The following is a 24,088-nucleotide window of genomic DNA, read 5'->3' as shown; positions in this document are numbered from 1 at the left end:
AAAATGTCCAAAATCCAATGAAATGAAGCGCCCGAGGAATGTGTCAAACGTAGCAACACAACAACACTCCTTCTGACCGCATGCTGAGCTTTAATGAAAAATGTGCGCTTGCTCTTGCTGCTCTTGACTCACAAACATTCCGCCCATGTAGGTCAGATGTTTTTCTGCTGCGTGCGCTAATGAGTGTTTCCTGAGAGTGGCCAGCAGCCTGCTTCATTAGATAAGACCTGTTAACAGTCTCTTTTAAAAGCATCGTTCTTACATAGCTGAAGAACATTCAAAGTGTTATATCTGTAGCAGAACACATTTTTGAAAATTCTGCCCCCAATGCTGGTTTCACTTGCACGTGAAATGTGGTAGGCATGTCTATCATGAGTAAAAAGTCTCAAAGAAGCCATGTTTGAAAACTCACAGGAAGCAGCCATTTTAGTGGTCGTTTCCAGGGATCTTTCGAAGACAAACTTGTCAGTTGAGTCGCAGCTCCAGGGAAGAAAATTCAGCCTGTGAAGCCAGTTTGACTTGGCAACATGAAGTTTGGTACACCCACAAATAAATTCTCAAGAAGTCAAACCTGAAAAGACACAGGATGTATTTGAAACAGACGTTTTACAGTTAATTTTGCAGGGGGACCTTCAACATGTCTTTGCAAAATTAACTCATTCAATCCCCAAAACATGTACAAATGTTTTTTAATACTTTGTCCTTCCCTCCCCAAAACACATTTAAACTTTCTTTCTTTTTTATGCATAAAGAAGGCATTGATGCAGCTTCTGACACGAAGAGGTGGCTTAAAGCAATGGTAGTTATTTAAAAAAAACACCCAGCAAGTGGCAGCAGAGTATAAGAGATCAGCCAGGGTCTTGATGCAACAATCTCTTTTTGCCAGTGTTTTCATCAGGAATGTGAATATTGATGAAACTTATCTATATTCTCATGCTAATTGCTGCATAATGGAAACGGATACAAATATCCTTTTTTTCCCCCCTGATGACTCTTATCTTTCTTTTGGTATGTTCCACGGGGCCTGGCAAAATCCAGTAAAACAGCTGCGGGCGAAGGGGGTTGCTTTAGCCAAAATGGCTAGGAGTGAATGAGTTAAGATCCTGAGATGCAATACTGCTGGTGATTGTCGTTCTTTATGCCCCTCTGTAAAACAATGGTTCCAAAATGAGATCCATTTTGGAGACATTTTCCCGGTGTAATTTCCCTCCCCCGTCCCAGGTGACCTGAACTTGAACGTGGTTGCCATGGCGCTGTCGGGATACACGGACGAGAAGGCCTCGCTGTGGCGGGAGATGTGCAGCTCGCTCAGGCTGCAGCTCAACAACCCCTACCTCTGTGTCATGTTCGCCTTCCTCACCAGCGAGCCGGGAGCCTACGACAGCGTGCTGGTATACAAATTGAATAATAACTTATAACTATATTTCAACTTGTAACTTGTGTTTTTTGTGCAATTATCAATAAGTTTATAGAGTTTGCAGTAACGTCTGCAACAAACTGAATGTTTTTCTGCTCCAGCTTCTGCTGTTGGATTTAGTTCGCTGTTTTGACCGATGCAAACAAGATTACGCTGCCAAAGAACATCAAGTCTGAAGTTTTGTTTACAGCTTTGATTTGGCCTACAAGTTTATTGGGGGCTCCTTTTGTATTTTTTTAAACAAAAGAGCAACGATCAGGTTTCTCTTCAGGTGATTGTTGTCACATGTAGGATACTGCCGTTACTTGACTGACTGCTCCTTCAATGTTGTGGTAGACCTTTCCCTCTGGAAACCAAACCCAATAGCTGTGACAAAAAAAAGAATATTGAAACAGCAAAAAAATTATGAACAGCAAATTATTGAGAATATGGGAGATTGTTGTCACGTTCACAACAAACAGGAAATAAAACAGGCGATGTAATGTTTTCCCTTTCAGTACGAAAGCAGCGTGGCGGTGCGTGACCGTGTTGCCTTTGCCTCCATGTTTCTCAACGACACTCAGGTAACATTCAGCAACACGAATATTAACGTCAAGCTTGAATTTGATTTTTTGGAGTGTTTTGGGCAGCTTCCTCGCTATGTGGACAAGCTGACCAATGAGATGAAGGAGGCGGGCAACCTGGAGGGCATCCTGCTGACGGGCCTGACCAAGGACGGCGTGGAGCTGATGGAGAGCTATGTGGATCGGACTGGAGACGTGCAGACGGCCAGCTTCTGCATGCTCAAGGTACTATTCCTTCAGTTCATTGTTTACTAGCTCGTGGATTTATAAGCCATTATTTTAATGGGTTTTCCACGGAGCAGGGAGAAAATATGCCTGTAAGTATTTTTGTATGCTCTGTTTGTGTATGTTCTCCCAATTGTTTCAGTAGCAATGATGGTTGTTTGTTTGTTTAACACCTATGTTAATTTCCGTTTATGGTGTTTAATGTTATATGTTAGCATTATGCTAGCAGACTTTTGCTAGATCAAAGTATATGGTTTGATTAAACATTTTTGTGTTCAGGTGCTAAGGAATATCAATAAAGTGCCTTCTCATAAGACTGATTGTGCTTAAAGTAGTGTTCATTTTATTTTTTGAATGTAGTTCACTAGTTTTAGTCCAGTTTCAATCACGCGTGTTCGTTTTTAACATAGTCAACCTCATCCCGTTTTTATTGAGTCCACTTGTTGTCGACTAAAAATCTAGCATTTTAGTCCAAGAAAACATAATTTTATTCGTCTGGTTTTAGTCACCAAAAACTGTCAACGTTTTTAATCTAGTTTTAGTCAGGACAATCATTTAACCCCTGTATTTTGTTTGTCAGCCGACTATGTTGAACATTTCAGATATAAAATCTTCTCTCTTCTTTTTGATGAAAAACAACTTGACACACAATTACAGTATGTCAACAAATGGCCCCATGTTATGAGCTAGTAAGTTAGCCAGCATTAGTTAGCGGTCGGATTGACATTATTGTTGGAACGTTATAGCTATTGGATTAATGTTACATTGTAACTATAATTTACCTTTTTTTAATTTTTTTACTGTTCACCGTGAATCCACCTCCTGTCTGTCCCATGTTTGTGCATTTTGCACTCGCTAGCTGCAAATTTGAAAGAGCGTGTGTCACTTTGTCAAATTTTATACAATCATATAATTTTCATCTCGTTTTTGTTCATGAACAAAAATATCCATAGATTATAGTCCACTTTTTATTAAGTAAAGTACATTTTTGTCTCGTCTTTAGTTGACAAAAATGCACACTGATTTAGTCCCAGTTATAGTTTACCGTTAATGAGGGTTTTAGTCTAGTCTAGCTTTAGTCCTGTGAAAAATGGTGTTGACAATTAGTTTTTAGTTTTTGTTGACGAAATTAACACTATCATGTAGCATCATAGCATGTGGGAGGTGTAAAACTTGTAAAAAAGTGTTCCACGTGGTCTCTGTATTGCAGTTATTTTACCTATTGCAGTTGTATCTGTATGGATTGCCTGCGATAAATAGGTTTTATTGTAAACCCTAAAAGGCATTTTCACTATAAAGTCTCTCATTCTGTTTTTGAATGTGTTGTCAATGCAGGAAGGTCAAACAAACATGCACACATTCCACCCGTGGGATGGGTGCACAAGTTAAAAAAGAACGTTTTGCTCACGTACACAATGTGTGTTACAGGTGAAAAAAGGTTGGTGGCATGGCTGTGGAGTGGGTCGTTATTTTGTGGTCACTGATACTGTAATTGTGATGGCAATTCTATTTTGAAGGTTGTAATGGCAAAATATAATTTCTCTTCTTTGTGCGCTAGACTATTGCATTTTTATTAAAAAATGTTGCCGACAAGCTTACACACGTTTGCAAATTTGTTGGTACTCCTCTGTTAATGAAAGGAACCCCCACGTCCCGCCTCCCCGGTGGTGACAGAAATAACTTGAATCTTACAAAAGTAAACCTAAATTAAGATTTTATGAAAATCAGACATTGCCTTTGAATTGTGGTTCAGCAGAATTATTTTAAGAAACAAAACTCATGAAACGGGCCTGAATGAACACCACAGATGTATGCATGTAATTCTGGGACAAAGTTTAGATTTTTTTTTTTTAATTATCGGAAACAGAATCTGCAAAAACTAGGGCACACTAAAACCGAAGTTTCACTCCACTGTATATCGTCAAATCTTCTCCAAATTAAGAGTGTTATTCAGGGACAACTCAAGAAATCCAACCCCCGGCTCATTAATTTACTTGATAAAATGATGTGTCCCAATACTTTTGCCTCAGGCATCACCCAATGACACCCGTGCCTCCCTTCCAGGGTTCTCCAGGTGAGGTGTTGAAGGACCCCAGAGTCCAGTGCTGGATCGAAAACTATCGCAACCTGCTGGATGCGTGGAGGTTCTGGCACAAGCGGGCCGAGTTTGACATCCATCGAGGAAAACTGGACCCAACCTCCAAACCCCTGGCCCAGGTGAACCCTCCAAAATGAAGTTGTTCTTGTGAGATTGCACTTTTGTTGTTGAAAATGTCTTAATTCTAGTAATATTCTGACCCCCAGAGAATACAAAGAAATCTTTGTTTTTTTAAATATAACTTTATTCATGAAAAATTCAACTTTTTGTTGAGAACAAAAAATCTTGTAATATATATATTTTTAAGTTGAAGGAAATGCTAGTTTTAGGGTGAATTATGTTTCACTTTCAGCCATTTATTGAACAGAAACAAAAGCAAAATGAGATCTTCGGCTCAGTCATCACGCAGACTTAAACACCCAAATACTACAGTTCATAAAGTAATTATACTTTATAAAACCAGTTATTGACATTCTCTTTTATTTTGTTCTATTATGTGCATTATGCAATACATGATTGACATTTATAGGTTAAGTTACCGCTACAATTGCTTTTTATGGGAAACCACAATGTAGCCCGTCATAACACGGTTATACGGTAATCACAGTTGTGCAGCGGTTGGGATTATTGCCGGATTATCTCCCCCTTATCTGTCCTTGGAGCGAAACCCCCGCCAGCTGGCCGACATGTCGTCCATTTCCACCTTTCCCCTTATCAACATGACCTTTGTGTCCCTCCGCAGGTGTTTGTCAGCTGCAACTTCTGCGGCAAGTCCATCTCATATAGCTGCGCCGCCATGCCCCACCAGGGCCGCGGCTTCAGCCAGTACGGCGTGAGCGGCTCGCCCACCAAGTCCAAAGTGACCAGCTGCCCGGGATGTCGCAAGCCGCTGCCACGCTGCGCCCTGTGTCTCATGAACATGGGCACGCCCGTGTCCAGCTGCGCCGGTGACGACCGCGGGCAAATTTCAGCCGTTGAGGCCTTGTCGTCATTGTTGACACTATGGTGTGTTTTTTTTGGCAGGAACGGGGAAGTCCGACGACAAGGTCGACCTGACAAGGGAGAACAAACTGGCTCAGTTCAACAACTGGTTCACCTGGTGTCACAACTGTCGCCACGGCGGCCATGCTGGACATATGCTCAGCTGGTTCAGGTTAATCCACACACAGGCATTTCCATTCATTTCAGTGGGGAAAGATGATTTCAAATACAAATGTTTTGACTTGCGACCATAATTGCAGAACAAATTAAACTCATGGAATGGAATGGACTGCTATTTATATGGCGCTTTTTTAGCTTTAGTGCCCAAAGCGCTTTACGTAGCCTCACATTCACCCATTCACACACCAGTGGTCAGCTGGTGCCACGCAAGGCGCTGCCAGTTCCTCTGGGAGCAAATCGGGGTTCAGTGTCTTGCTCAAGGACACTTCGACATGGTCTCCAGGGGTGAAAATCGAACCCACAACCTCACGGATGGGAGACGACCACTCTACCACTGAGCCACGCCACCCTTATTCAAGGCAACACTGTATTTGTTAGGAAAGTCTTAGTTTTCCCACAAAAGTGCAGTATTTCAGCTTGTCAGGTAAAGTCAACCTAGAGCATTTAATAAATAATTGACAAGGAAGGAAAACAAGAGACTTAAATTATTTTTTACTCGCGAGGAGAACCGGACAGAGATTTGCTCAGTTACAATCTCCTATCCGCTCTGGACACACTTCTCCGTTCCTCCTCTTTTTATTGGGTATTCACTAGTTACATAGCGGTTGCTGTTCTAAAGGGGAGGGGCCACATAGCAGCAACCAATCACGGATGTGAGTCATTGTTAGATAATAATACAGACGTGTTTTTTTTCGGCAGTTCAACAGTTCATCCGCAAAGTGTTTCAGCCGCTATCTTTTAATAAGACACAATTCCCATTTTGTAATGCTTTGTAATACCATAAGAGTAAATATGGGATCACTTATGTACATTTATTCCTACACAGCCACAAAAAGAACACATGGTGTTCTGAAAATGCTCTCTTTTGCCACTAAATCACTCTTCACCTGTTGCAGGGACCACACGGAGTGCCCTGTCTCAGCGTGCACGTGTAAATGCATGCAGCTGGACACTACGGGCAACTTGGAGCCCTCGGACAGCAGCTGAAAGACGAGCCGCCTGTCCGCGATCAAGAAGGGAAACTCGGCGATATTGCTGGGCTCGTCATTCGTCAACCTCTCAGGACAAGCAGGCTTAAAGTGGCCTTTCGCAGTATAACCTTCAGTTAAGAACCTCAAACTTAAAAAAAAAAAAAAAGATTGTAGGTGCCAAATGAATTTTTTAACATTCTAATACTCAGTAGATGCAAATGTTGCCATATTTGATCACAAAAGGCTACATTACGTTATCTAAATGTTATTTTGTGCCATGAAATCACTATTTGTTCAAGACAAGTCAAGATGAGGCTACAAAAGGCTGTTTTACCACGAAGCAGTTGAAGCCCATTATGAAATGAAATGCAATACTTTCCCATTAAAACACCATTATTGATCACACAAAGTCTACATTAGGCTATGGAAATGTTTTGTTTTGATCTGAAAACGCTATTTGTTCAGGAAAACGTCTTGAAGGATGCCTTTTTTTTTCCTTTCTTTTTTCAACTGGTCCTAAGATGAAACAAAAAGTCTGTAATGTATTCATAGTAGGCCACAGCTTTACTTGAAAATCTGCTTTAATATGCATCTTTTTTCCCCCCAAAAGGATCTTCCTAAATGCGAGCATTGTTGGCACTGAAGGATGGTACCCCAGGTGAAGTGAGCTTTTATTACTTTATTTGGCATTTTCAACATTTTCAGGGGGGGGGGGGGGCGTATTGACCGACCCACTCAGGGCTCGCGCTCCATGAAAAGAATCTCGGAAAACGGCAGCTGCTCGACACTTGGACAAGAAGCTCCCCCCCCTCCTTACTTCCCTCCCGCCTCTTAATACAGAAGCTCAGCTGCCCATTGAATGAAAAACACAATCCTACACCCTCACTTTCTTTCACACTCCCTCCGGTGCCCACATTGCCCCCTGAAACTATGCATCATCAATCCGAGGACGGGCGCCGTCTGCTCTGGCATTGTAGCCTGCTTTTTTTAATTTTCCACTCCTCGTTTTTTCTTTTTCTGCAACCAACCCCAAGCAGGCCAGAACTGGATAAATCACTTTAGTCATGGACATGCGGATCTTGGGGGTTTCATATCACCGCGTGGCCTTAGTTGAGCATTTTGGGCCAAGGGGGGCTGACAAATTGTCTCTGAAGTAAAGCAATTGGGATGTCACAGCCTTTGTTTTATAGTCTTTTTTTCTTTTCATTTGAATAAAATCAGACACGTGAGAATGTTTTTTTATTTGGCCAAATACTGTGAAGCGGATGCAAATGAGCAACATTAATGAGCATAAAAACTGGAAAAATTAAGACAGGAACAAATATAGATAGTGGACTATTATAGTGATTTTAATAAGCATACAACATTTTTTTTTTTTAAGTCGTTCAGACGAGTACACATTTCCCCATATTGGTGCCCTAAAGTGGTAGATTCCTGTGGACAGTTTGTTATACCTTATTTTGGCACTAAAATTACATTTTGTTTAAGCAATTCAACGTTTACCATAAACACCAGATGCAATATTTTGCCATTAAAACGTATTTTGTGCACTCAAAATGCAGAAACTTTGGGGGTAGTGGAGTAGTTTGGCAGAGACACGTTATATTTGCTTCATATTTTGTCACAAGAGTGGTATATTTGGCCTGGAAAGGGGTAGTTTTCCAAAGAAAAGCAGTAAGTGTGCACTAAATGCAACAGTTGACCACAAAAAGTTGTATTTTGCAACAGATAGAATACACTTTTCACCAATATTTTGTCACATTTTTATATTTGGCCCAGGAAATTGAAGTTGCCCCATTGAAATGTAAAATATGACCATTAACATGCAATAGTTGGTCACAAAAAGCTGCTAAAAGGTTATTAATTAGCGACAAAATTATTTGAACGGTCTTTCTGTAGTTAGCAAACATCGCCATGATTAAAGCTATAGATTTGGGTGGGAATTGTAAACTAATTTTAATGATAACTTCCCATCGTCGTCATCAAAAACTACACAGCTTCTCCCCTGATTACAACTTGAGCCCTGCTTGCGACGCTATTGGCTACAAGTGCGAACGATATATAAGCTCGGACCAATCGGCGACGTTACTGTACAACGCCGTTGTCCAATCACAAGCCGGTGAGCAGCCATTTGTTCCCTCCTCTATTAGACGTCAGCTAGTAGTCTATCCGAAACAAGTCATTTACTAGAGTGGACGAGATGGGCTGCACGCATCCATAGTAGTCTCAGCTAAGCTTCTAAACAAGTTATAAATTTAACTTTAAGCCGCTCATGTTATGATTAAAGTTGGAGTTTGCATTTGTACGTAACTTAAAGGTAAGTTTCACATCAAAACACGTCTCTTCGTTGCTGTTTTTCTTCGAGCGCAAGAGTCCAGTACACATTCACTCACGCACAAAAAGAGGAAGGCTAACATGTTGTGCTAACTGTTCCGCCACTTCAGCAGCAGCTGCTGCTGCTGCTGGTGGCTGCACTTTTTCTCTCCCTGTTTTCGCTTTTAGAAGTTGGCCTCTGGGGAAGGATGTCAGTCCCCAGCAACTCGCTCCAGCAGCCTCGGGTCAGGCGCAGCAACGCGGGCTCTCCGGGCTCGTTCGGCAACGGCGGATGCCGCCTGCATCCGCTCCGCGCCACCGTTCCCTACCAGCTGCTGCGCGGCGGCCAGGGCAGCCCGACGCGGCCACCCCACAGCCTCCACGGCGGGGCCGCCGCAGGCAGCCGAGGCTCCAGCCCCCCCTCCAGCCCTACTCTTCTCCTCCCAGGAAGTAAGCAGGGGCTGTCGCCCGAAAACAAGGACGCTTGCTGCCCACCGGACTCGCCCGTTTCAAGAGGTAAACAACACGCGCAAAAGTATGTCACGCCACGTTGTAACTCATTTGTAGCGCGCACAGTCTACAGAAACAATGTGGAAACTCAAAAGCCGAACAATTTGAAGTTTTGGGGGAAAGTTAGGAGTTCAAATCAAATCATCACAATTTGGAGTCCCACTCCTGCCTATCATCACTTGAGACAAAAGTGTTATTCAAAGCACTAAAGTGAAGGTCAACATTTTTAAATCTTTTTTTTTTTTACTTGGTGTTCAAATTGTTATCACCGAAGACTGAAGTGTGATTGATAACTATTTAAACTCAAAACATAAAAGGTTTTTCTGGGAAATAAATAATCTGGAAAAGTTACCACCGGATTTGGAGTTCTCTGACCATCATCACTAAAGATGAAATTCAGTCAACATGTTTCGAGAATTGGACAGTCGAGGAAAGTGTTATTGATGACTATAGAAATCCACAAGGTAAAATTTTGGAGGTCAACCAGAATTCCTGGGGGAAATGTGCCTCAAATTGTGGTGTCCTAAACATCATCACCAAAGACAAAAGCGTAATTATAACTACAGAAACAAAAGTCGACCTATTTGAGTTTCAAACTTTCAACCAACATTTTTGGCAAATTTGGAGTCCTATCTTATCAACACCAAAGAGGTGTGATTATGGGGAAAGAAAAAAAAACTACAAACATTCAGTTCACTGACAATTTGCAATTCAACTTTTTTTGTGTGATGATGACCATAAAACCTCCAAAGTCAAACAAGTTGAATTAAAATCTTCTGGGGGAAATGTGCCTCAAAATTTGGAGTTGAAGCCAAAAACAAAAGTAAGAACCTCCCAACTCTGCATAGTTTCAAATCCAACCAAAACTCTGTCGGACAACTTGTAGCTCAACCATTACCTGAAAAGCTACCTAATGGAGTGCAACCCATCAAAGTTACCAGACAAAAGTGTGCCAAATATAGAAACTCAAAAGTGAAAACATTTGGAGTTCAACCAACGTTCTTGGGAACATTTGGAGTTCAAACCACCAAAGTCATTGACGACTGTCGTTTAACGCTAACCATCATACCATGACACTTTCAGACATGCCAATGAATTAATTTGTTAAAAGCCTGTGTTGAGTTGTGGGCAGTGTAGTGGTTCACATGGCTGACTCAAATATCACTGGTTTGGCTTGTGTTCCCACCACATGATTGACCACATGGGATGCCTATATCAATCAGCGTGTGACACCTTCTTCCTGCCAACATATGGACACTTTTGTAGTGGTTCACATAGCTGACTCCCTACTCAATGCCTGGACTGGCTTGGGCTTCTACCACAGGATTTGTAGGTGGAAACACTTTTTTTTTTTTTTTTACCTGCCAATGAATGAAGCTGTTGGGACATCCATGTCAGGTTGTTGACAATGTATTGGTTCACCTAGCTGGCTAATTCCCCACTGGGTTGGCTTGTTTGCACTGCACAATTTGTAGGCAAAATACTTAGCAGTGCGACACCCTCCTCCAGCCAACTGTTTGACACTTATGTAGGGCTACTAGCAGAGTAGTGGTTCACATAGCTGACTCCATTTCCTCTGTGTCTCTTGTGGTTTGTTTTCACCGCAGGATTTATACACGGAATGCTGGTCGAAGCATACAACTTTTTTTTTTTATCTGGCAATGAATGAAGGAATCTGAGAACATCCGTGTAGCGCTTTAAGACAGCATAGTGAGTGATTCACATAGCTGCCTCGAGTCCCGTTGATTTGGCTTGTGTATTTACCACAATATTCATAGGCAGAATAGTCATAGAAGTAGGAAACTTATTTTGAAATCTAATTGAATGAGTTTGTTAGACACTTGTGTGGGGTTGTTGGCAGGGTAATGGTTCACATACTGTAAATGACTCAATTCCCACTGGTTTGGATGCTATTGGTTATGGCGGAATAACCATAGCAGTGCAGAATTTGTCATACACCCTGGTGGTTCACGTGGATGATGCCAGCCCCTCTTTAAGACGGTCTGGCTTGTTTTCACCACAGCATTTGTAGCCGAATACTGACAGCAGTGTAGCACCTTTTTTCTGTGATTAGCAGTGTAGTGGTTCACATAGCTGACTAAATTACCACTCAGTGCCTGGTCTAGCTTGTTTCCACGACAGGATTTGCAGGATGAATACTGTTGGCACCTCCTTTATTTATTTTTCTTTCTCTTTTACATGTCAATGAATGAATGATTCTAATAAGACAGTTGTGTAGCGTTGTTGGCAGTGTAACGCTTCACACAGCTGACTCACTTCACACTTTGTTGCCGTTTTTTTTTTTCCAAAACAGGATTTGTTTGGTGAGATTACGACAGCAGTGCGTTCATCTGTACCACACCTGTTTTAGGGCTGTTGGCAGCGTAGTGTTTCACATAGCTGACTTTAGTGTTTATGTTGTGGGATGAATTCATTTCATAGTCAATGGCTCAGTCCCAAAATGTAACCATGAACAGGGTGGGAAATGGCAAAAATATTGGCCGCACTGTGTGATAGTGGTTAACACGGCTGCTTCACAGTCAGGGGATCTGGGTTCAAATCTCCTTCGGAGCATCATGTTTTCAGTCCGGCCTCTCAAAAGCGCTCCTCAAAGAATATTATCACCGTACCCCCCGCATTCCTCCAACTGGGATGGCCAACTACCTTGATCAGTGTAGCGTGCGCGGCAGGAAATGAAAAGGGGCACTTGTCTTCTCCTTCCACAACACGGCATCCAATTCCCAGCTCGACCACATACCGAGCATACCTTGGTTTTCAGAGCGGCGACCTCTCACCTCCCGGCCGGCGTGCCGAATCGGCGCCACCTTACTGTCAAAACACACCCCAGGGACTGATAATGTAGTCCACACACATGCTACCATTAGCTTAGTCTTGGCCCTGGATTCTGCACTGTGATATCCCAATCTCTGCTTTGCTGCAGCTGCCTTCCGTCTTCTAAAATTTGCATTTTTTTCCCAGTGTCCCACTACAACAAAAGCGGTTCTGTTTTGAAGCTGAAAACCAGCAGCACCAAATCAAGGAGGTACTTTCTGTGGAAAAGGGGCATAAGTGTCATATTCCGCATGTCGCCGGCATGACATCACTCGGCCGATACACACTTTTTTTGCCGCAACAAAGAGTGTCAACAAAGTGCCAGCTGCGCTGAAAGGCTCCCGTTTCATTGTGGCCCAGCTCAAAACTGCAGAGTCGGACCGACTGAAAAGCGGCGTCCAAACGGTCGACCCACAAAAACGGCCGCAGGGTTTTTTATCGCCGTCATTGGCACACCTTTGTTTTTTCTTGCAGCGACTCGTCCGCACTTGCTTGTTTTGTTGGAGTCAAACTTGTGCAACCGTGCTAACAATGCTAACAAAGCTAGCCAGCTGTTTCCTGTTTCCAACTGAGGGACACATGCTGAAGCCTTCTCTCGTAATCGCAGCCAACATTAACAACAGACTCGGCACTTTTTGCATGTTACAGTTTTTAGATTTAAGAAAGAGCATTAAAAGTGACATTGTTATTATTATTAATTTAGAAACTGTCACAACTCTCTATTGAGACCCAAAACAATTATACATAAATAATCTCAAAATATTAGACAAAAAATATAAGAATATTAGAAAAATGCAAATATAGTAACCTCAAGACACTATTGGACGCATGTGCATTATTTCTCCGCTGCGCTTTTACTGATTTGTTTTCACCCTTTGCTCTCGAGTTAATAAACCACACTCGCTTCGCCCTGGAAATGCGGGCTCGACTCATTCCCCATGTCCACTAAAGGGAAAGTTTTTATTACATCTCCAGCCTGAAAATAATCACTGTTCATCCCCCAAATATCGGGACGCTTTGATCGTCTTGGCCGGGCTCATCGGGGGAGATTATTCTGGTCTGGCAAGTGCGGAGACGGTGGAAAATAACCACAATCCCCTGCTCCGAGAGGCCTGGCCGGGCCTGTATCAATATTGATGGAAATGTAGCCCGCCGTCTTTGTTCGGGGAATTGTACTGTAGCCCAGTCAGCTTACTTAGGCCATACCTTTGGCTGGACAGGCCTGTATGTTCTACCAACACTGGCTGCTTGTGTGTAGGAGACAGAGACAGAGGGGGGCTCACGTTTAGAGTGTGTAATTGTGTATACATACATGTGTGTACACAGCAGGGACAGAATGTACAGCATCTTTATTGGTCATCATATACAGCTCTTGAGAGGGCTTCCTAATATTGTAGGAATTGTAGTTCCAACCTGGCAACCCTAATGCACTTCTTGTTGCTAATGTCTTAGTGTGCATGCACTATTTATGCGCTTTGTGTGTGTGTGTGTTTTTGCAGTCTGAGTGGTTTTGCAAGATGTGCCAAAATATTAGATAACAAAGAGGGGAAATATAAAATTGAATACTATGATACAAGTTATGAACAAAATGGCTGTACATATATGTAAGGCTGTTAATTTTTTTTAATAGAATATCCTCCATTGATATAAATAAATAGCAGCACAAAATAAAACCAAAACGTAAGCCATAAGTATTTAAAAAAAGAAATCCAATAAAAATCCTCAACATGAACCTGCCCGTTCCAACCAGGCAAGCTTAATGCACTTTTCATTGTTGGGCTAATGTCCATGTGTGCATGCAGTATTAATAATGCACATTGTGTTTATGAGCTGAAATGCGGTTGGCATGACATCATGGAACCAATTTTAGCTTGGCTATTTGCTCGGTACGAGCGTCGTTGCACAACGGGGCTTTTAGTCCACGTTGAACTTTGTCGTTTTGATGCAACATCAAAACCAAAACTTTCCTCTCTGCAGTTGTATACTTTTGTGGATTTGTTGCTAAAGATGGTTAAGGAAGATTTGTTTAAATATGTGTATTATGTGAATACAGTGCGACCTTGGCTTAAGAGTACCACAGCCTGTGAGCTTTGTTTGTTTGGAATTTTTTTTTCTTATTTTGCTTAGTGTTGGGAGCCATATTTTGATGTCCCGTTGCTAGAGTGAGGCAGGAAAAAAATATAGCAATTCGGGTACTGTAATGCCCTGGTATGTGGGCAAGGAGAGCCATAGTCGCAGATACACTTTCAGACATTATTTGAATAGTACCAAGAGTAAAAAAATATAAACACAAACACGCAGATATTAAGCGGCCAAATTAACTTCAGCTCTTGATGTCACTCTGATGATGAAAGAAAGATGGATCCTCATTATTCTGCTAGCTTGTACTCCTACTAGTCACGAATAGCACATACAATAGTTATATTTTATAAAACGAGTTTTTTTCTTAACAATCTCTTATGCTGTCCCAGTTGAAGGTGGTTGCCGTTTTTCGTATCGAATTAAACTTGTATGTCAAGGTACCGCTATTAGATTATTTACAAACGGTTTAACTAAAGAATTAACGTTTCGCTCTTTTCTGTACATTGTGCCCGTTTCCATCAGAAAGGTCCAAGTTGCAGATGCGGAGCTCCAGTGCCATCCGACGGACATCTTCCCTGGATGCCATCACCGGGCCGTACCTCACCGGACAGTGGCCCCGAGATGCGCACGGGCCCTACCCCTACTGTATGAAAGACAAGTCCACTCAGGTAGCTCAAGCAGTAGAAAGTGGATGTCTTGTTATTGTATCAGGTGTGAATGCGTTTTGTAACTGGAGTGATATCAAGATACTTTTTTTTTTTTAGGTGTAAACATGATTGCTGTGTGTTTTCTGTTAGGCGTGACAGTGATGTGAATACATTTGATATCAAGTGGGAACAGGCCTGAACATGTTTTATACCAGGTGTGAACGGAGCATTATGGCGAACCTGGCCTGGCATTTACACCCTTTATCATGTGAACTAAAAAAGAGAAAACGTTTTTACGGTGGTGTACAGTGTAGGTTATTGTGACTTGACGGATGATTACCTAAACAATGTGTGCGCTCCATTTGCTGCTGAAATGTGAACTCCCGGTGAAGAGAGAGCGATCCACTCGACAATCCTTGAGCAAATAAGTGTATAAACTTCCTGTCAACGATTGGTCAAAGACCACTTCCTGCTAACTGTACACAAAAGGACCTAGGCCTTTTTTTTTTGCCTTTTTCTTTCCCCGATCTATGCTGGTGGTTTGCACCTGTCCCCCAGGGTGAGGACAAATCCGCTTGCTCGCCACCTGGCCCTCGGGGCCCTGTGGAACGCCTTCCCTTTGTGTGCGAGAGGGCCCATAGACATGCTAATCGCCTCAGGGCCTAACACACAACGTCTTTCTGAACATAAGGAACCGCCGCACAAAGGCCGACTCATCAAACAGCTTCGTTTTTATCCCCCCCCTCCCCTCTCAATTAAAATGTTGCACTCGATCACCACCGCCATGATTGTGGGTCTATGTTCTACTACTAAGCTTTGTTGAGGAAATCACAGAATATTCAGAGATATTCCTCAAATATGAATGAAAGCAACATCAGTCTCACAATGACTTGTGGACTTTGTCAACCTGCATGCTTGAACCCCCCCCCCCCCCCAATCTCTGATGTAAAGTACATTTACACCTACCAATATTATAAAACAGCTGGTATGAAACACAATCACGCACATTCAAAGCTAATACACAACACCTGGAGTAAAGCACATTCATAAAGCACCTGGTATAACAGGTTTACCCCATGTTTGCAGCTAATATTAAAACGTGTTCATGCCTGATTCATAACACCTGGTATTTATCTATTTATTTTAGGGATGCACCGAAACGAATTTTTTTGGGGCCGAAACCGAAAATGAGAAATGCTTGGCTGAAAAACGATAATACAATATGAGACATTCATACAAGGAATTTAAATAAGTTCACGCCTGGTTATACACATTTGCAACTTTTGATTCAGCACGTTTGCACCTGATATTAAAACACTTTCACTCCGGATATAAAACATATTCGCACCTGGCTTTAAAAAACAAAAAACAAAAAAAAACTTCACACCTTGTATAAATCGTTCGCAGCAAATATTAAAATACATTTACATCTGGCACTAAACGCATTCACGCTACATTCACTAATATAAAACACGTTCACACCTGGAATGAAGAACATTTGCATTTGATAATAAAACATGTTTACACTTGGAATTAAACTGGTTTACACCCGATTATAGAACACTTTCACTCCTAAAATGTTCACATCTGATATGCAGTTCACACTTGAAATGAAATATGTTCACTCCTGGCATCAAACGTTCAAACCTAGTATAAAATATGTTCACACCTAATCATATTAAAACACATTCACACCTGGTATAAGAAAACAAGATCACACCTATTATAAATCACGTTCACACACATTCATTTCTCACATAATACTAAATGTTGTTGTAGAGTTTAGAAGACTACAAACAATGTACAGTTGCTGCTGGGGTCATAAAACCAAATATGAAACGCATCGAGACCACATTCACACCTAATTTAAAAGATGTTCACATGTGACATAAATTACATTTACTTTTAATAAAACATTCACAAATGTATCTTTTTCTCGTTTCGACGATAGAACAGTGTCATATGCATACCCGTCCAGAATTTAGCCCTGGAGAGCACACCTTGAGAAACAATTCTCGTCTGTTTACATTGTACGTGTACACTTATTCCGGATGTGGTTTGAAACAAGACCTCCCACACACAAACCAAATGAACCCTGTTTTTGACCCGTATTTTATGGTGGGCGGATACGCTCGCTGATTTTCAGACATGAGCGGCAAACAAAGTCGGCCTCCTCCTCCTCCAAGCAACCTTAGTGGCGTGCGTGTCCTGGCGTGCAATCTAAACAATCAGAATTCCATAAAAAGCGGCGGCAGTGCTGATTTCCTGCTTTGGATTCTTGAGGATGTCGCCTGCGTGCTGCTCTCTGGGTGGGATCGGTTGCTGGAAGCTTTTATCTGCACGCTGGCTTGCTATCTGGCCTCACACTTGCTGCTTCAGGCCAAAGGAGCGCGCAACTGTGACGCGGGCGTTCTTGGGGCCTCGGTTACTCCCATTTTTTTTTTTTTATCTTTTGTGGCAGGGCTCGAACTCTGTAATGTGAACATATTAGCCCATTAGTTCAGTGGACATTGTGTGCTCCTTGTCCACCAGGGACAGTAAAATGCAGACATATGGAGACGACAAGTAGTAATAATAGTTGTTCCTCACAGAGGATGAAGAATATATATATGCCTGTGAGTACGGTATATTATCATTCTACTTATGTCGTTTCACTGGTTGTGTTCAAATAATGATAGAAGGTTATAACATTCCAGCACTGACGCTAGTTTGTTAGCATTACGCTTAACGCTCTCGTTAGCCAAAGCTGAAACTATGTTGGTCTAGTTCATCCCTATTTACTGTGAATAGTTTACTATTTGGGATGGAAACACACGCAGACTGGCCCCACCCATTAAAGGCACAACACAACCGATGTGATGCTGACTAGTCCCAACATTTAGCAGTTTTCTTTACATTATTACTCATCACGTTTTTATACAATGCAGTACTTTTCTTTACACAAAACAAAATGTTATTTCAATTAATTTGAGGAAAATGTATATACTGTACGTTAACAATAAAGATTGCACATCAACAAACATGGATAAAAAAAAAATACTCCTAATATGTGCCTGATGGCTAGTCATTAAAGTATCTTTGAGCATTTGCGATAAACTTTTGCAAATCTGCAACATGATAACACCCCCCCCCCCCCCACCATTTTTGGTTTGACAAACCCCAGGCCAGATTTGTGAGGCTTTTACCAGACGGCGTGAAAGGCATCAGTGTGTCCAGAAGCATATCTGAGAGCACAAACGAGGAAATGGAGGAATTATGCAAATGCATGCAAAAGCAGCAGCGACTTGCGCCTCATTATGAGCGTCAAACAAAACCCTTCAAACAGCCCGTGTGAAATGTCGGCGTGTTGGCATTGCTGCGCGTTTGACCCGGGACATTTGATGACGAGTGCACAAGCCTCTCGTTGTCGTGCGGGATATGGAAGCACAGACGACCTCACTGACTTCTAAAGTACACGCGTACCTTGATTTCGTTGTTTATTACTATTATTTTAAAGCACATAATTCAATTTAAATTTAAAGAAATAAACCAATTTGATCAAGTCTCATAAAGCACGTTTTTGGGGAGAACCAGTTCTGTTATTTGCCCTAAAACTCCAGGACCTATGTTGACATAAATTGAGGAGCTTCATTTAGACAAAAGTAGTCTTATGTTTGTGCACCTGGGTATCGAGCAAACGATGGACCTATAATGATGTACTTTTGTGCGCTTCAGACTCCAGGCATGTGGATGGACGAGGGAGCGGACCAAGGGAGTCCTCACCAGAGGTCCGCCTCCTGGGGCAGCGCAGACCATCTCAAGGAGGTAGACGCATGCACTCTCACACTTTTACACTCTCGGGATCACTCACTTACTTTTAAAGCTCACTCTACCACATTCTCTCAAATGTATACGCCCTCTCACACATCTTTCCCCCTTAATCTCTCAATCATTTTGTCATTCAGTCCCTCACTTATGCACACACTCTCAAAACACTCTCACTCCTTCACTCTCTCACGCAGTCAGGCTTGCTCACTCTATTCCTCATTCACTCTCTCTTCATACACTGTTAACACTCACTTTAGCACTCACACACGCTCTCAGTTCATACTCTCACACTCTTACTTCCTCACTCTTGCACTCTCCCTCACTCTCTCTATTACCCCAGCAGTCTCACTCACTTGTTACTTTCTCATACACCTACACTAAATTTTTCTCACTCTATCACAACATTCTCTCTCACTTCTTGTTTTCACACGCACACCCTCTGCCTCATTACTATTGTACACACTTTCACACTCTCACTCTCTTCCTTTCCTTCTTTTCCTACAATCTCGAAAAAAAAGTGTCTCACACTCTCTTGCTCCTTACTTTGGTACATACTGTCACACAAACTCACAAACACTCACTTTCTCACTCTCACACACGATCACAGGACACTCTCGCACAAACTCACACTCACTCACTTTCCCACTCTCACATGCTCTTAACTCATTCTCTCACATAATTTCTCATTCTTTTCATTCATTCAGCCTTCCTCACTCTCTCACCTTTATCTCAACATTCTCACTCACAACAACACTCTCACCCTCTTACACTCACTCTCATGTTTTTACACTCATTGACTCATGCACCCACTCTCACACACATTGTCACTCTCACACGCTTTCATGCCTGCTTTATCTTACACTCACTCTTCATGGTCACTCCCACAATGAAACGGGCATCCGCGGCGACACGTGTTTTTGTCATTTTTTCTGGAAGTTTCACTCCACACGTGTCTTTGCTTGCTCACGGTCAGCCTTCGCATCGCCTTTTTCCTTTTCCACCACCGACCACTCTCCGCTATTACGTGTCCAGCTCCTGAAGCGCAACTGCACCACGGCCTCCATTTTGACTGATCCTTAAATGTGTGTGCTGCATTCAAAGTGCGCCACTCGCTGCATGTGTGGGGGTGTGCAGAGAGAGGCGTCTTTGTGGTGGCGTGCGGTGAAGACCACACCTTTTGTCTGCATAGCACAAGTGCGTCTCTCAGGCCCATAAAGGGCATCCTGTTTTCATTTGATACAGAAGACCCCCCCCCCCCCCCCCAACACTGCTCCCGCCACCTCACCCTGCTCAGTTCACTCAGTTCATCATCACACGTCAATGGCAGACTGACTGCATCATGCCCTGCGTTGTTACTGACTTTTTAATGGGTTCAAACTATGTTGTTTTGGTAAGAGGCGCAGTTTCTGCATGTTTTCATGCCCCAAAAATGTTTTGGGGTGATTGCGTCATCATATGAGGTCATAAGGACATAATAGCTCGCAATATGGAAAGTCCACATGATTGCCTTTAATTTGTCGCGTGACTCGACGTAGTTTGCTGCAAATACATTTTTGACATTAATACTGGCGGGGAATTGTCTCATACGCTCATTTTTCGTTGACGTATTCAAGCTTTGCCAAAAGTTCTGAGGAAAAACAACTACTGTTGAAATAAAATGCTTTCCTGCTGATTTGAGAGTTTATAGAGAGGGAATAAAAGTGTGTTTTCTGGGCTTTTATGTCATCATATTAGGTCGTTATTGATAACATAGTCACAGATCAGTAAATGTCACATCATTACCTTTTAATTTTAGCATAATGATTCCAATGTGTTTTGTGGCAAGTCTTTCGTGGCCCATTTTTCTTCCTTCCTACTTGTGCCATGTGATGGAATCTGTGCCATCGTGCTCTTCTTCCAGCAGATCGCCAAGCTGAGGCTGCAGCTTCAGCGCAGCAAACAAGGGAGTCGGCAGAGCAAAGAGCGAGACGCCACGTCTGGGACGCCACATGCCGCCAGCGCCACCGCCTGCCCCTCACAGGTAGGTTTTTTTCATTTTTACTTTTTTTTTTTTTAACCCAGGTCCTGAACACAAAAAAAGTATCATTTTGGAACCATTATGTAGCACAATGTTGGCGTGTGGGGACTGGGGGAGGAGCTTCATTTAGTCAAGCCATTGCAAATTAGTCATTCATTTTTAATACCGGGTACTTTCAGTAAGAATATTGAACGGCAAACGTATGCAACCAAACTATGTCGTCTCACATGCGAAATGAGAAACTAGCATGGTTGTTACAGTCATTTTAAACCGGTAACTTTAACACACTTGGAGCAGCAACTAGAAAATTAAACATCCATACGTTTTCTTAACCGCTTATTTCGCACTATTTTTTTATACGCCAAATCGTATAGTTTTATGCAACAAAAGCTCGCTAGCTTGATGCTAATGTACAATGCAATTACCATAGATGGGCAAACAATCCCCACATACTGTATATATTGTCTCTTTCTGGGGATCTTGACATCCCACACTTTGATTTTCATATGTTGGTGTTATGTGTGTTTTTTTTTGTTTTTTTTTCTTCCTTCAGCATAAGGGATCTTCTTGTTCTTTGTCCACAAAGTCGCTGATCTGCAGAGTGCCGAGCAGCGTGGAGGCCATCAACCACGAGCTGGAAAACGTCTTCATCAGATATGATTGGGAACACGGCATACAGGTACCGCATATACGTCAGATGACAGGTGGGGGCCTATAAGGTATAGTTCAGTAATACAGTCAATATTTTTTGAAATAAGAATCTTTATTTTTTTGAGATGTTAATATAAAACTTTACCATAATGGGGATGCAATTTATACCGTGATATGAAATTTGTGTCATACCGCGCAGCCATAAAATCTGGGACTTGATTATTGTAAGATTAAGACTTTTTCCCCATAAAAAAATACTTTATTTATTTAAAAAAAAACATTTTGGAATAATAATAAAAAAAGACTTTCTGTAGAAAAAAATATCATAAATGATAAAAAGAAAGAAAATTACTGCTTTTATTATAGGAAGAATCTTTTTCTGTTAAAAAAAAAGTTTTATTATTTATATAAAAGAAAGAAATTCCTTTAAAAAATTGTCCTTTAACTATTAGTATTTTTATTATTATTGATGACAATGATGAATTTATTCTTGAAAAAAAATAGCATTTTATTCTCGTATCATTGTTTTTTCTAAATTTAAATAAAAACAACAATTGAAAAATCCAACCTTTTTTAAAATGTTATTTTCATGAACGTTCCAAGCAATGTGTACACACACACACACACACACACACTCGTTTGGTTTACATTTCTAATGGGGACATCTCATTGACACAATGCATTTCCGAGACCCTTACCCTAACCTTAACCATCACAACTGACTGCCTCACCCAAACCCTTACCCCAACCAAAGCGCATGGGGGCCACCAAAATGTCCCCACAAGGACACGTGGTCCCCACAATGATAGTAAAAGCCCAGAACACACACACACACACACTAAAACACACAGCCCCATTGACCAGAGTCTTGTCTGTGCAACAGGCCACAGATGCAGCAGACGGCCGTCGGGCTCCCTTCCCGCTGCACCGCTACAGCAACATCGGGGAGACCCGAGACACGGACACCCAGGCCCCCTCCAGCGGAGAGTCCAGTCCGTCGCCCCGACCCCACAGCCCCCAACACCTGCACTCCCCGGACGGAAGCCCCTCGTCCTCCGCCGATGACGTGGACAAAGGTTAGCACCTCTGCTCTACTCGATTGAAGTCCATTTGAATGAATCGCATCATTATTCATAATTGGACCGACTTGTTTGATTTGTTAGAGGGCTCGTGTGGCTCTCCGCTGCCCAAGTTCGCCACATCCCCCAAACCCAACAACAGCTACATGTTCAAACGGGAGCCCCCGGAAGGCTGCGAGAAGGTCAAAGTCTTTGACGAGATGCTGTAAGTTCACTTTTATTACTTTGTCTCGATTTCATCTTTAAATACATCGTGAGTAGACGAGCAAAAAATCAGCCTGATAACTCTTTGATTGATACTGTCACACAGAGAAATTCATTTGGATTTTTATTTTTTTATTATGTTAATCAACTTAATCAAGGCTTATATTTTTCCCAGGTGTGGCCAATCAAAAGGCTTCCCGCTCTTCTCATGTCCCGACAAAAACAAGGTGAACTTCATCCCCCGAGGTTCGGCTTTCTGCCCCGTCAAGCTTCTCTGCTCGTCCCTCTTCTCACCCGTGTCCTGCGCCAGTGACGACGTCGGCGCCACCGGTCTTCAAGGCGACGACAGCCAGTCTCAGGACGCGCCCGACAGGCAGGAGGCAGAAGCGGTCGTCAGCGGTTTGTCGTCAGGAATATAAAAGACGCTGCCGCATTATGAATGCGACCAAAAAAAAACAAAAAAACAAGCTTTGCACTCCGTTAATCCCAAATCAAGCTCATGTCCACACATTCATTAATATTTCACATGCATTCAGTCACAAAAATTGAATTGTTTAAACTTTTAAAATACAGAGAAATAACAAAATAAATATAAACACTGTTTGGCGGATTTCATCTATCTGGAGCGTAACCCCCACGATAAATGATTACTGTACAATTTTATTGAAAATGTGACTAATTATGACTAATCTCCTACATGTATCATCTTTACATTGCACCCCTTCCCCCCCAAAATATATAAAAAAGAAGACTTTTTTTTTGTAAAATTACGATTTTACTCTTCAGTGGTAAGGAAAGTTGAAAAATTCCGGTGATTCCTAAAATACTATTTTATTGTAAAAGAGGAAATAAATGACTTAAAAAAAAAAGTTGAAAATATTTCAGAACAATTAAGATTACGCTTTTATTGTGGAAAGTAGCACTTTGGCCAATCAGGACACAAGGTTTAGAAAATGTCTGAAAATATTTAAGTTTGTGTGGACATGCCTTTTAGCGAGCCCCCCACCCCCCACTGCTCATGAAACTTTTGTCTGGACTGCCGGTTTCCATGGCAACAAATGTTTCAGACCAAGCTTTGTGCTGGCCAATCAGCATCTTTGTAGACAACAACACTGCTGCTCTTGTTGTTCTACGTAATTGAACGACATGAGTAATCTTGCTCGTAGTCTCTTTTTTTTTTAAGGACATTTTTATCTTTCTTTTTAAAGCGAGTGACCAAATGAATTTTTGCCTCCTTGCCGTCTTTTTAGCGAGTCTGAATCTTCTCCTTGGGCCAAGGGGCTCACGTTAAACCTGTTGACGCATTCCTCAGAGGTCATGCTGCATCATGGGTAACCGCGGAGGCCGGCCCCACCCCCTTAAAGTGACAAATGGACCAAAGCAAAGTGCGACAAAACAATTGGCTGAGGAGTGATGGAACCTGTGTGTGTGTGCGTGCGTGCGTCTGAAGATTTTTGTTGTTTCGGATTAAAAAATGAACTCTCCAGCCCCAAATAATTGGTTTCCTTAGT

At 42.1% G+C, this 24,088-nt stretch overlaps 2 protein-coding genes across 11 annotated transcripts in view; both read left to right on the top strand.

The window, feature by feature from the left end:
* mios (missing oocyte, meiosis regulator, homolog (Drosophila)) overlaps nucleotides 1-6,844 on the top strand; it is a 13,868-nt gene extending 7,024 nt beyond the window's left edge. For all 3 annotated transcript variants that reach the window (XM_086078048.1, XM_086078049.1, XM_086078050.1), the window contains 7 exons: nucleotides 1,222-1,391; nucleotides 1,915-1,980; nucleotides 2,047-2,205; nucleotides 4,270-4,422; nucleotides 5,046-5,250; nucleotides 5,327-5,456; nucleotides 6,361-6,844. In XM_086078048.1, coding sequence (XP_085934174.1) covers nucleotides 1,222-1,391; nucleotides 1,915-1,980; nucleotides 2,047-2,205; nucleotides 4,270-4,422; nucleotides 5,046-5,250; nucleotides 5,327-5,456; nucleotides 6,361-6,451 — 974 coding nt within the window. In that variant the 3' untranslated portion in view covers nucleotides 6,452-6,844. The remainder of the gene's footprint in view (nucleotides 1-1,221; nucleotides 1,392-1,914; nucleotides 1,981-2,046; nucleotides 2,206-4,269; nucleotides 4,423-5,045; nucleotides 5,251-5,326; nucleotides 5,457-6,360) is intronic.
* glcci1b (glucocorticoid induced 1b) lies at nucleotides 6,472-24,088 on the top strand. 8 transcript variants are annotated; one of them, XM_086078055.1, is made up of 9 exons: nucleotides 6,472-7,093; nucleotides 8,938-9,264; nucleotides 14,695-14,840; nucleotides 18,534-18,623; nucleotides 20,530-20,646; nucleotides 21,230-21,322; nucleotides 22,178-22,370; nucleotides 22,458-22,578; nucleotides 22,753-24,088. In XM_086078055.1, the coding sequence occupies exons 1-9, from the start codon at nucleotides 7,057-7,059 to the stop codon at nucleotides 22,994-22,996; spliced, it is 1,368 nt and encodes a 455-aa protein (XP_085934181.1). In that variant the 5' UTR covers nucleotides 6,472-7,056; the 3' UTR covers nucleotides 22,997-24,088. The 8 variants fall into 8 exon arrangements, with proteins under 8 accessions (XP_085934181.1, XP_085934179.1, XP_085934180.1 ...); XM_086078053.1 differs by having other exon boundaries at nucleotides 21,197-21,322; nucleotides 22,753-24,087; XM_086078054.1 differs by having other exon boundaries at nucleotides 20,527-20,646; nucleotides 22,753-24,087.

This window comes from Leptonotus elevatus, chromosome 6, assembly GCF_054856555.1.
Source record: "Leptonotus elevatus isolate MCC_2025b chromosome 6, RoL_Lele_1.0, whole genome shotgun sequence".
Lineage (NCBI taxonomy): Eukaryota > Metazoa > Chordata > Actinopteri > Syngnathiformes > Syngnathidae > Leptonotus > Leptonotus elevatus.
The sequence above is the reverse complement of the archived record's forward strand: the minus strand, read 5'-3'. Positions and strand labels throughout refer to the sequence as shown.

Excerpts from the sequence above, each read along its gene's own strand:
- glcci1b (XM_086078051.1), top strand. The coding sequence starts at position 7,057 with ATGCGAGCATTGTTGGCACTGAAGGATGGTACCCCAG. Across the intron at positions 7,094-8,937 it reads ACTGAAGGATGGTACCCCAG|AAGTTGGCCTCTGGGGAAGG; the intron begins GTGAAGTGAGCT and ends TTTCGCTTTTAG. Across the intron at positions 14,841-18,533 it reads TGAAAGACAAGTCCACTCAG|ACTCCAGGCATGTGGATGGA; the intron begins GTAGCTCAAGCA and ends TGTGCGCTTCAG.